The following is a 12715-nucleotide window of genomic DNA, read 5'->3' as shown; positions in this document are numbered from 1 at the left end:
TTATGCCCCTGTATAAAATATCTATGTATGGTAGTATTATAGATTTATACCATACATTCTGTTAATCTAGTCAATGTGTTGATCAACTTCAATAAGCAAAGCAGAGGGATGGAGAAGCGAACTGTAGAAGAAATGGTATATTGAAGGAGAATAAATGAATTAGCCTTTGCCCTTGGCCAAGAGCCAGTCTTCCAGTGGAGTTCGCCATTGCGCACAGCCCTCCCTTTCAGTCCCAGCCTCCAGGACTGAGCAGATCTGGCAGAAGACTCTGCTGAACTCAAATGTTCTGCCAAGCAGGCTGCTTTTAACTCGCTCCAATGCCCAGCTCACCTCCTCCCTAGGGCTCCGCGTTACCTTCATCTAGCTGCAGGAGAACGAGAGCATCCTGACACTGGCCTGACCAGCTCCCTGTATGGAGATTTTTAAAATGGCAAGGCAATCAAATGTCCTTCAAAGTCAGGGGCTGGTCTGCAGCTTGCACTGTTCCTGTCCTGGTGGAGGGCCACACTCAACCTCACCAGCCCCATGCCTGCCCTCTGCTCTGCCTGTGCTTGCACCTTTGTTCTGGTTGGCCAAAGGAGACTTTCAAGATGGCAGCTTCTTACTGATGATCTCAAAGCAGCCAAGCTTTTATTCCTTATGACGATTTTTCATAAAATCTTAAGGGCAATATGCCCATCATAAAACACAGTCCCTAGGGATGAAGGCATCTAGAGGCTGTTCCCCCTCCCTGCCCCCCGACATTCTAATTTACTCTCTTTAGTCCTCCCTCTACCTGCATCTCCCAAGCCCACTCTTCCTTCTCTTCTTTTATCTACTCCCTCTCCTTTCTCTCTGTTCTCTCCTCTCTCCTTCCCTCCTCTCCTGTCCCCCTCCTTTCCCTCTCCCTTACCCTCTCTCCCTTTCCTTCCCCCAACTCTTTTTTTTCTTTCTTTTTCTTTCTGTCTAACTTACTATTTGTGATGGGGGGCTATGAGCACCACACTTAGGTTCTTATAAGCACCTAACGGAGAGACCATCTTTCCACAAGCTTGAGATAGCAAAAAGACAAAACATCCCAGGGAATACAGATCAAATCATGTGTCCAATTAATGAGCCAATCTTACAGCCTAGGTGGTGTGTACATGTGTATGTATGTATGTATGCATGTATGCATGTGCCTAAGAAACCAACCAGCTGGCCACCTTGCCTTATGTGATAATAGAGAGCCATCAGCTGCTACAGAAACTCTGTGGTTGCAAAGGGTGAAGAGAAGTTATCTAAGGGAGAGGTTGATGTCTTCCGGAAGAAAAGGATGGTTTTTAAACTTCTCCCTTGGTACTAGAGGAAGTATCAATAATTTAGGGGGAAAATGGAGGGAAGCAGGAAACTGTTTTCTGCTTATTATACCAGTGTTCAGGAGACATTTGTAGCTGACATTTTTCATGTGACTGGTTTCAATAAGTACAAGATGGACACTTGGACCCAAGATGGACTGGAAGAAGACAGTTTCTTTGCTTGCTACAGGAGGCCAGCATGGCAGCCCCTACCAGACCTCTTCCATCGGTCTCATGGGTTTGTCTGTCTCTGTAAGGACACCCAGGGTTCCTTGGGGGAAACAGCCCAATCTTGTGCTTAGTTATCTTCACAGCACATGGCAGAGGACTCTGCATACAACCGAGGCTTAAGGGAAGTTCTGAAGGCAAACGATGCATAGCAATGAGCAGGCTGGCAGTGAACTGGGGATCTGGTGGTATGATGCCATTGGGGCCACACCCTCGACACTGACCACATTCCTGTCTGGTGCCACCCATGGAAACAGATGAAGCACCAGGAGTAGAGGCCTGCATGGCTGCCCAGAGTTTGCACACGAGTCTGAATGCACATTCAAAGACACACACACACATTGTTAGCTTGGGAAGCTGACAGGAAGCAGTCGATCTGTTGAGCAAGTTTGTATTTTATGAGCCAGATGTTCAGCATTATTACCCATCATTTCCTTTGATTCCAGAACGGCCCCCATTATGCAGCATAGGAAATGAAGGATACGGAATGGTGCACACTTATTATCCAACAGCGCACCATAGCTGAGAAGTTCAGGGGCTGTTCAAAGCTTGGACAAGTGTAACTGGGCAGCAGGTTGCTTTAGGATTCTTGCTTGGACTTAAGTTCATGGGATTTTGCTGAGATGGACCATGGCAACCTCCATCTCTAACTCCTACCCTTTGGGAAATGGATGTAGATTCTGTATCTGCATTTTCCTTGGAAGCCTTAATTATGAATCCTAAGCACTGAATCCTCAGCAGCAGCTTCAAGGCTGTGATGGCTGCATCATTTCTGCTTAGAGGTCTAAATAAAAACCATGGGTTGCTATTTCCTGTGACAGGAGCCCAGGATGCCTTTTGATCCTAAGGAGCTTGTGGTGCAAAGAAACTTTGTGATTGATTTTTCACCTCCATGAAATGTTTCAGATGGAAAAGGCCAAACTGGGGAGGCTGGGGCTGATGGAGGGGCAGGGCTCTGTCTGGGTTTCTGCTAGTGTTTGTGGCTATGAGATGAGCCGGGTTCCAGTGGAAGCCTGCAGCTTGGAGTTCTGGTGAGGCCAGTCTATAAGTGGGCTACAGCTCTTAGCAGAAGAGTGCATAAGATTATAGTCCCTCATGTGAACTCTGCCCCCTGGACTTCCTGGGTTTCTTTTGTTTACCTAGAGCTGGTAACAGATCAGTGGCTTTAGTACTGATGCAATAGGATAAGGAAGTTTCTGTTTTTTTTTTTGTTTTGTTTTTTGTTTTGTGCTTTGTTTGTTTGTTTGTTTGTTTTGGTTTTGGGTTTGTTTTTGTTGTTGTTGTTTTGTTTTTTTCTTTTCTTTTTGCCCTGAGTGACACTGACTCTATATTCTGGCTTAACATTGGAAGTTCCTTTCCTCTGATTTTGCCTTTGTGCCAGGGCAATTACTAATGATTTATAACTAACTCTTACTGGTCACAGGGGAAAAGCTTCATTGCTTATTACTGTCAATGCCATGTTTTTTGTTGCATCGTGATCCATGTTGGCATTGCCTGGAATTTTGATCTGAGTTGCAAAGGTGGAAGCTGTCCAGGGTTATGGATCAGCTCAAATAAGCGTTGCTGTGCAGCAGTGAGGTTTACTCAAGAAGTTGTGAAATGGGATGTTTACTTCCACTGGTTCTGCTATTGAGCCGCCAATGGCCGCCATGCTATGCTAAGCATTTTTAGCCGAAGTTGAAATACGTTCCCATAAACAATTACTGTGTTGCATATACTGGCTGACTTGATTCTTGGCACAACAAGAGCTGTCAATGTTGTCTTGAGTTAATGCAGTCTGGTTATTAATATTAGAAAATCGTTTATTTACTTATTCTCATGCCCTGCAAGTTACCTGGGTAACATGCTTATTCATCAGCGGTCTCAGAAGACACAGAACAATGAAAGAACCTATATAGAGAAAGCATGTGTATAATACACTGTGTGTGTACATAAGCATATAAAGACATCATATGTGTGTATGCATATGGGCATATAAATATGTACATACATGCTTATATGTGGAGAAAGATTTGTATTAAAGCATGTAAGTGTGGAATCTGATAAATATGAATCTGTAAAGCAGATTGGTGTCCTGCACATCCCAGGAAGGGTTGCTGTTTCAATGTTGAACTCAAAGGCAAATGAAGGCAGAATTCCTTCCTCCTTAAAGGCTGTGTCTTTTCTTTGAAGACCTTCAACTGACTGGATGAGGCCTACCCAGACTGAGGGGGGCCTTCTGCCTTATTCAGAGTCTGCCTATGTAAATCTGAGTTATAGCAGTAAAGGGGTCTTCCCAACCATCATCCAGAATAGTGGTTGGTCAAACAAGTGGACAGATGCCACAGTTAGCCCCTAAGATGCCACAGGTTTCCTGGTCCTTAAAGGCCATGACATTCCTGTCTCACTTTCATGGGGGACCCAGGCTCACTTCAAAGTAGATGCAAGTCTTGCAAGTACCCTCCAATTCTGTTGGGAAAATGTCCTAACATTCAACAGCTTTTCTTTTGTCCTCAAGATTGTCAATAGGGGTAAGATGGGGAAAGTCTCCCTGTAACAATGTTCCCTGACTTCTTCACATGTACTCAATTTTTAAAATAAGGGCTTCTATTTGGAAAGTCTAGCATGGTCCCTAAAGTTTTGCATTTATAGCAAGAACTGAAGTGCAGTTGTCTCAGGGATCACACTGTAAGTCGTGAGGTCTATAGGAACCCCAATAATATGCATGATACATATGACCCTGAGTGAACAGGGAAGCAGGGCTTTGATGGTGCAGACCTGTAATCTCGGCACTGAGCTAAGAAAAGAATCATGAGTCTAAGTACAGCTTGGGCTATGGAAGACCCTTTCTCAAAAAAAATAAATAAATAAATCCAGCATTAGAAAAGATGAGCTAAGCTGGGTTCAATGACTTTTGCACAAGAGACTAAGCAATCTGTATAGCTGTCAATCTCTTAGACTCTAGCATCGTCTCCTTAGGCAGCCTCTTCCTACGAAAGAAGTTCTATGGGAATGCACCTAATTATTCCATAGAACTAATGCCATGAAAAAGTGATATATATATATATATATATATATATATATATATATATATAGAGAGAGAGAGAGAGAGAGAGAGAGAGAGAGAGAGCACTGTAGACTGAAGTTGGTGGATTCCTTAGCTCAGAACAATCCATAGTGGGTGTTCAAGAGAGATACAAAACAGAAAGGATTTCTCTCCCGTTGACTTTTCCCAGCATACTTTGGTATGTGTCAGCAGTGGCAAACCATTCCTTGCTCTCTTTTATTGTTTAATTCTGCCATGTACTTGCTGTGTGATCTTAGGGGCAGAGAAAGGACTCCGGCCTCCTTTGAGAGACTCTATGTCAGAGTACCATGCTGGGCACTGCTACATCTGATCTTTATGGTAATGTTAATTAGCATATTTCAATGAGTCCAGGAAGGCCTAGCTAGTGCAGCTAAGAAACTTGAAGCTGAGAATCAAGGATAGTTTTGTCTTGAACCAAAGCCTACTACTGTGTTCAGAGACTCTGTTTCCCTATTTGTACTGGGGTAGAACAGCTGTTCCTGCCTGCCTGTGTCCCTCCTGCCAGTGTATGAGAAGCAGATGTGCCCAGAGGTCTCACAGTATCTGTATGGGGCTAAAAGCATTACAAGTTTGCATCCTAGTTCAGAAGTGCTTCCTTTGGAAGCAACGATTAGCTTCTTAGTGGTGATTTTCAGGGTCATATGCTAAAGCTGTCTTTTCATTCACTTGCTTTCCTCTGGGGACCAGTATTCAGGAATCTGAAGAGGTGAAAGGGGCTTGACTGGCTTGCCTTAGGGAGAATGAGAGCTTCCGGTTCTGTTTCCCCCAAGGATATTTCCTGAGACTCCCCGCCCCCCCATGCTGGAGGTTCTGATCCTGCATTATCAGAAGCCTTATTAGCACACGTACTGAACATAAATGTCCGGGAAATAAAACAGTAAAATGGACGTGTTGTAATAAAACAAACCATTGAAATCCAAATGAGGTTCATCTGAGGCAAAAAAAAAAAAAAGCTGCAGGCGCAGATGTGTCAGCTGGAGTGACTGGCAGCAGCTGGGTTTCCAGCTGAGGCTGGAGACTGTTGGCCCCATCAGGTAGAAAGCCTCCATGCTCACTCCCCGCCAAAGGATCCCGAGGGCTCTTTCTCAGCAGCCTTTGGCTAGAAAAGATGCACTGGTCATCAGGAGGCCTCTGGCTTGAGGCATTCTCAGGGTGTCCAATAACTGCCTTTTCTGTCTCCATCCAGCTTGCTGATGATCAGGGCCTCGTCTTGATGACCACGGTGGCCATGCCTGTGTTTAGTAAGCAGAACGAAACTGTGAGTATGGCAATGTGCCTTCTGCCTGGGGTTGGGGGTGGGTGGATATTTCTCAAATACCTTAGCATCTAAGCTCTAGAAAAAAAAAAGGCTTCTTTGTTCCTCCTCAGGCTACTGCATGTGAGTTTATCCTTACTATTTCACCTGCTGTGAGGACCAGTGGGTCCAGTAAATGAGAAGATGGGCAGAGTTGTTAGCATCTCTAGCCCCTCTCTAAGATACTCATGCCTAGAAGAGGAAAATTCCCAGACAATTCTTGATTGTGGTGGCTATACTTCTCCTCAGTAAGCTTTCATTTCTTGGAGTGGAGGTACTGCAAAGTGGCATGGTGTACCAACTAGCTGTGCATCTTTAGAGTCTGAAATCAAGATGTTTGCAGAGCCATGGTCCCTCTAAAAGAGCAAGGGAAGAATGCTCCCTTGTCATTATTGGCTTCTAGAGCTCAGTGCCCTTGGTCCATGGCAGCATCATTCCACATTAAATCATTTGTATATGTCCTTCTCTCTACGTCCTTATCTCCTCTTTCTAAGGAGACTAGTCACTGTATGTAGGTACCTCTATGAATCTAAGATGATTCTTCTGAAGGTCTTTAGCTACAGTATCTGAGAAAAAAAAATCCAACTGCCATTGGATTCTAAAGTTGAGTGAGTGTGAGTTTTCCAGAACACTATTCAACCTACCAACAAAACCATAAAGCAACAGACAGCAGTCATTTGTATGTTCTTCCTAATGGTCTTTCTGTTATTGGAAGTTTTAACAAATCACAGTGGCCTCTTGCCCTGGGAATTGGGACTCTTGCTCTATAATGCTGCCAAAAATTAAATATAGAAAACAGAAAACAAGCAAAGAAGTAACAAAAAAAAGTGCTTCTCTCTGATCACTAAGCATCTTCTTTGTGGATACTGGATGGTGGTATATGTCGGGCAAATAAAGCAGATGCCGCTGTAATCTGGTTCATAACCTGAGTCCTGAGGCATGGCATGTCTGGACTCCCACACACCATGTTTCTATCCTCAGGTAGAAGGAGAGCATTAGAATGTCCCCGCACCAGTGTGCTGCTGCTGTTAGGTCAGAGACATTCCCCTTCTTGGCTAGCTATAATTCAGATGGAGAGTGGAATGAAAAAGAGGCCCGTGGCAATCTGAGTTAGTGGTCTCCGGGAAGGCATCAGACAGTAACCTATTGTATTCTGCTTAATGTCTATTTTCTACAGAGGTCAAAGGGCATTCTTCTGGGTGTGGTTGGCACAGATGTCCCAGTTAAAGAGCTTCTGAAGACCATCCCCAAATACAAGGTAATACACCAGGTCATTGTGGCCCGTGCCAATGGGACAACAAACCTTGATTTCATAGTCTAGCTCTAGACTCCACCTGCTTTTTGGTTTCTCCATGCTGTCATCATAGACTATTGCCTGCCTGTGTACCATCTGTACTGTTTCTTGATGGGCTTATCTTAATTAATATGGATTGTTTCCTTACTGCCTCCTCCAACCCTAGTATAAAGGCTTCATGTGGGAACCATGCATTTTGATGAGGTCCTTGTATTTTCCTTTCATTGTTGACATTATTGGCTAGCCTTTCAAGAGATGGTCTAGATGGTCATTGAATTCCCATGAAGAAAACTCATTTTCTGGTGGAGAGAAGAACAAATCAATAAATGGTGAGGGGCCAGTACACTCAAGGCTCAGTAAGTACAATCACACATAAGTGGCCAAAGGGTCCCTGAGTGGGGAAAGGGCAGAGTGCACTGAAAGTCTTGGTGGCCCACTGGTCATAGGGCTCCACCCACTGCTCAGGCCTTCATTGTTTCTTTTTTCCTCAGTCACCAGTTAGACTAGCTAGCCCACCCAGCTTTGGGCTGACTGGTTGGCAAATGCTCCCTCTGCTTTTATGAAGAGTGAGGCCAGGCCAGGAATCTGTTGCTGTTCACTGCCAGGCTGCTTGCCTGGCTTCCTTGTCTGGTTTGCCAAGGCTGGCTCATGCATCAGCCTCGCTGACCTTCTGGTAAAACAAGAAAATAGGAAGAGTTCTACTGTTGTCAGGAGAGGATAGCTACCTTCTTTACAAAGACTCTCAGAACTTGGATTATATTTCCAGATCCAGAGTGGGGCTTTTAGTTGATACAGACCCACATAATCAAGAAGTAAAAATGATAGACACACAGAAAATAAAAGCCATGCATGGGAAGAGCAAGGCATCATGGTTTCTGGAGAGAGAGAAGACTTTTGTTGAAATCCCCAGACCTTGGCACCCATAACCGGGAGCCTTCTGTTTATGGAAGGCATCCACTTGTAGTGTTTCAAATCAATTTTAAGTTCTGGTTTCAGTGAGGATATGTAGAAATCCAAGCATTAGGTTGCTACTCAAAATGTACCAAATGAGTCAAGGAAGAATGGATTAAAAATGGAATGTCAACAATTAGCTTCAGAGTCACTTTCTCAAAATCTCTTCTATGGGGAAATGGGCTAAGATGTGTTAATAATAGGCAGGCACCATTTTACCCCATTTTTATAGCAAAACAAAACACAAAACAAAACAAAAAACAACAAAACAAAAAACTGGGGCACAGAAAGTTTAAACATTCTCCATGTTTTGTAGCTTGCAAGCAAGAAAGCCACGGTTTTAGCCTCTAGCACCCCAATATCTCTAGAAATGATGAAAGCAATTATTGTGATTGTTAAAATGAAGTTAAAATAAAAACCATAGGAATAATGGAAAAAAATAGTATGTTTATTGTTCTTACCATGTGGCTAGTGTCATCCAAAGTCCTCTACATGCATGGCTGCCTTTTCAACATCACTCACAGAGGAAGAAATCAGCAGAACACTGTGATGTGATGAGGGACCAGGGAGGAGCAGTGCAGGGGAGGAACCACCATCTCTGGGAATGAGTTCTGTGTTTTCCCTGAGCCTGGTGGGGGATCCTAGAGACAGAGGTGTGGTACACACTGACCTAAGGAATCTGTCCCTCCTCTATCTCCATAAAGAATTCTGGGAAAGGTGTGCATGCTGGCCAGGTAGAACTAGAGACAGGAGGGAAGCAAGAACTCCAGGGAGCAGGATCCAGGATGGACTGGCCCTCCTGGTTAGCACTTTATAAGGATGTGTCAGCTCTTAGCTCTTGGGATTTTCCCAAGGATTGTTCTTTCTCCCCAAGCTTCATATATTTCCCCGCAAGCCATCAGACTTCCTATAATTTTTATTAAGAATTCCAGACACCCCAGCAATAATTTCCAGACACCATGGCCTCTGTTACCATAACGAGCCGTTTTATAATTGGGTTCACTTCATTAGCCTGAAGGCTCTCAGCTTGGAAGGGACATGCTTCTCTCCCAGGGACAGGGGGCTGCACAGCTCCCGGTCTCCAGGGGAGCAGTAGAGCAGGCTGTGGATCCAGAGCCTGCTTGGCAGCTCCTTGTGCTGTGCTGGAAGGTTCTGTGTCCAATCTGTTCCCCGTTACTCCACGGGACTGAACATGCAAACGGACAGGGAGAAGACTGGCTGTGTTTCAAGTGAAATGAGAGTTAGGGATTTCATCAGCATATTGATTTGTGGCCAAAACCAAACATTGTCTATTGTCATTTTATGAAGTTCTGATTCTCAGAGAGATCCATCTACCTTCTCTCTTCCTGGAGCTGTATGGAATGAGCTCCAAGAGTCACCAACCAGGGAGCACAACAGTCTAGAGCAGTTTCCTCAGAAAGGGGCCTCCTGGGAAGGAGTTTAACCCCATAGCTCCTGAGTGTCAGGGAAAGTTAGGCACAGGTTTGAGAAGGGCTGGCTGTGTATGCTGAAGTAGATTAGCTTCTTGTTGGCTCATTTTTAGTATTTACTTTGGTTCCATTTTTAAAGATCATCTAGATAGTGTTTGAACAAAGTGATAAGTGCCCAAAACATGTGCGGATTTAACTGAGTGCCTGCCATGATCTAGTGTGGCACTAAAAGCTGCAGAAGTCCAAGATTAGTGCGGTAGCTCTTTCCTACAAACAGGTCCCTCTCCCAGGAGAGCTACAGCCTTGGATGCTTTCTAGAACAAGCCAGAGGAAGGAAGGAGACCTAAGTAGGGATGAGAAGCAAGAAGGTATAGGTAGAATATTTATGCTTTGCATAAAGCTAGAAATGAAAATATTCTCATGGTTTATAAAAATGGAGTGGAAGTGAGGGATACAAGAACAGTCAGGATATGGCGGAGGCTGGAAGGATAGTAGGTAAGAATTCAAGTGAAAGGAATACTTGAGGTTGATACCCAAGGAAAGGCTTGTGTAGGAAAGGGTACTGCAGGGGATTGCTGCTGCCAGGTAGACTGAGGTGGTGGCAGTGGGTAATTGAGGTAGTGTGAATGCTTAAGTGGGGCCAGCCCCAGACAGATTGCTGCATGGGTCCCGTCTCACACACCTAAAGGGTTTTCTATAAATCTCACATAGAAAGCATGGGCAGAATTGCCTTTGACTTTGATCTGTCTTTGGGGCCTAGAGATTGTCTAGAACAGGTTTTGGAAACTGAAGCAATATCATGATGATGACATGAGGAAAAGGGTTGCATCTGAGGGATGTCATAGAGAAAACGTAACAGAATGTTACGGTTAGCTGGTTTGGAGGATTGTGGATAAAGGGAACAGACTAAGGAGATGATTTGGTGTCTAGCTGGGGAACTGAGAAATGCTAGTGCCACTCACCCAGAGGAGACAAGAACAGAATGAGCTTAGAGAGGCACTGTTCTGTCAGAAGGGAGACCAAGAACTAACCGTTGCTGGATGCATTGACTACCTCTGAATGGGAGAGCCCAGGGAAGCCGAGCCCTTCGAGTAACAGCAGGAATGGCTGATGAAGCTCACAGAGGTAAAGGAGAGGTCAGTCAGAATAGGAACTACTGGGGAAACCAGAAGAAATATGGTGGGGTCTGGCAATCAAGGAGGTAGGGAAGAAGAAGTATCTGTCAGTTCATAAAACCGGGAGACCCAAAATGAGAATCCCACAGTCTCCAGCTGTCAGGAGGCCACCAGCAAGTACGGAGGACAGTTGTGGCATCTTTGTCTTTGAGAGGGTAGAGTGTGAGTCTAGTTGGCTGAGGCCTGAGCGGGCAGTAGGCAGCAGAGACAGCAGGTGGTCAGTTAGAGGATGCTGGTGTGGGGAAAGGCCAGGTGCCTCGCATGCCAAGGGAGGAAGTAGGAAGGAGGGCTCAGCTTGTAAAACCCTTGCCAATTTCTAGTTCATTTTTTCTTTCTCTTTTCTTCTTCTCATATCACTTTCCCTGTGTTCCCTCCCTGCTCCACATTCCATCCACCTCTCTGGTTATTTTTCAGCATAAACTCTGACTTTTGCCCTCATGGCTCTTATATTCTGGTGGAGGGAGGCAAACATTTAATAATTGATGCCCTGGCTACCAACAATACCCTCACAGGTGATGGTTATCACTTATAAAGTGCTATGCCAGGCAGGAGCAGAGCATCCCGACCTATCTTCTCTTGAGACCCACAAGCAGAGCAAGAGGCACAGTCAGCTATGTTGGAAGAGACTGACTACATTAGCTGACTATAAAATACCATTTGTTTGGTCTGATGCTGAGTTTGAATTTCTAGTCAAACCCCACTCTTGCCTTTAATGGAAGAAGTCAGGCTCCTAGAGTCCTTCCTGACCCTTCCAGCCTGTATTAAACCAAGACTTAATAACGATAATTAATGCAGTGTTGACTGTCTGACATTCTTCCAGGAGACAAGATGAAAGAGACGATATACATCTCAAAGGATAGGAAATCTCGGGTTTATCTTTCCAGGCATAATGAAATATACTTTTATCATTAGAGTCAAGTAGAATGTTATTAAGACTTGCTGTGCAAGGTAAGTCCGGGAGAAACGTCTGTTGCCCTTGACGACCGCAGGCATACTTGCTTTATGTAATGCAACGGAAACTTTTAATTGCTGGTGTTAAATTCTCTGAAGTTCATTTCATATCACCTTGACTTTAAGCTAACAAGCAGACAGGGTCACTCTTAGTTTGTAAACTTTGTTGTCTGGATCATTTAATAGTATCATATTCAAGACTGTGAGTGGCAGGGAATTTAAAGGAAAAATATGTAAGGGCTCAGAACTGTGAAATGATCCCTCAGACAAAAAGAGAGAAAAATTTCTTTCTCCCCTCTTCCTTTTCACTGCTCTGGCAAAAGTGGGTTACAATTTCTTTCTTTAGAAAGAGATCAGTAAGGCTTTTATGCTAGAGGCCATTTTAATACATGAATGATTTGTAGGTAAATTTATTGTAGCCAATGGGTGCAGTCAAGTATGTAATAGAAATATTGTCAAAAAGCTGGGATTATTATTTAAATAAGTGCAGTGTTAAATTTGATTACATACTTTTTAAAGCTAATAAAACATTTCATTGCTCTCCAACTCTTTCCCATAGTCCCATGTAGTCAGAAAACATAAATTAAGAGAGAGGCTCTGCATAGAAATTTACCCAGGCTTTGTGAGGATGCAAGTGTGCTTGGAAAATCTTAGGAGCCACAATAAGAATGATAGGACATAAAGGGACTGGCCAGCCCTGCACGGGGCTGCAGGGGACACTTTTACACTTTAAGGATTATGGAGGGGACAGAGCAGGAGAGTGGAGCTGAAAATGGTACCTGTGAGTGTGGGACAATAGGAAGCCAGGGAGCTAGGCAGTGTGGGGTACCTCTTCTCTCCCTTAGCTAGATAAGAGAACAAACAACCCAGCCACGAGAGTTCTGTTTGCTTCAACATGCTCCCCTTTCCAGAAATATCCGTGACTTCATTGGTTTTTCTAAAATTGTAATTGTTTTATTTTAAATAAATAAAAATAAAGCCGTAGGGTTCCAGTGTGGGGATATGACAT

The 12715-nt window shown here is 44.2% G+C and overlaps 1 protein-coding gene across 2 annotated transcripts in view; it reads left to right on the top strand.

Moving 5' to 3' along the window:
* Cacna2d3 (calcium voltage-gated channel auxiliary subunit alpha2delta 3) overlaps positions 1-12715 on the top strand; it is an 810117-nt gene that overhangs the window by 604189 nt on the left and 193213 nt on the right. For both annotated transcript variants that reach the window (XM_021181598.1, XM_029469011.1), the window contains 2 exons: positions 5798-5869; positions 7083-7163. In XM_021181598.1, coding sequence (XP_021037257.1) covers positions 5798-5869; positions 7083-7163 — 153 coding nt within the window. The remainder of the gene's footprint in view (positions 1-5797; positions 5870-7082; positions 7164-12715) is intronic.

The sequence above is a fragment of the Mus caroli genome, chromosome 14 (assembly GCF_900094665.2).
Source record: "Mus caroli chromosome 14, CAROLI_EIJ_v1.1, whole genome shotgun sequence".
Taxonomy (NCBI): Eukaryota; Metazoa; Chordata; class Mammalia; order Rodentia; family Muridae; genus Mus; species Mus caroli.
The sequence above is the reverse complement of the archived record's forward strand: the minus strand, read 5'-3'. Positions and strand labels throughout refer to the sequence as shown.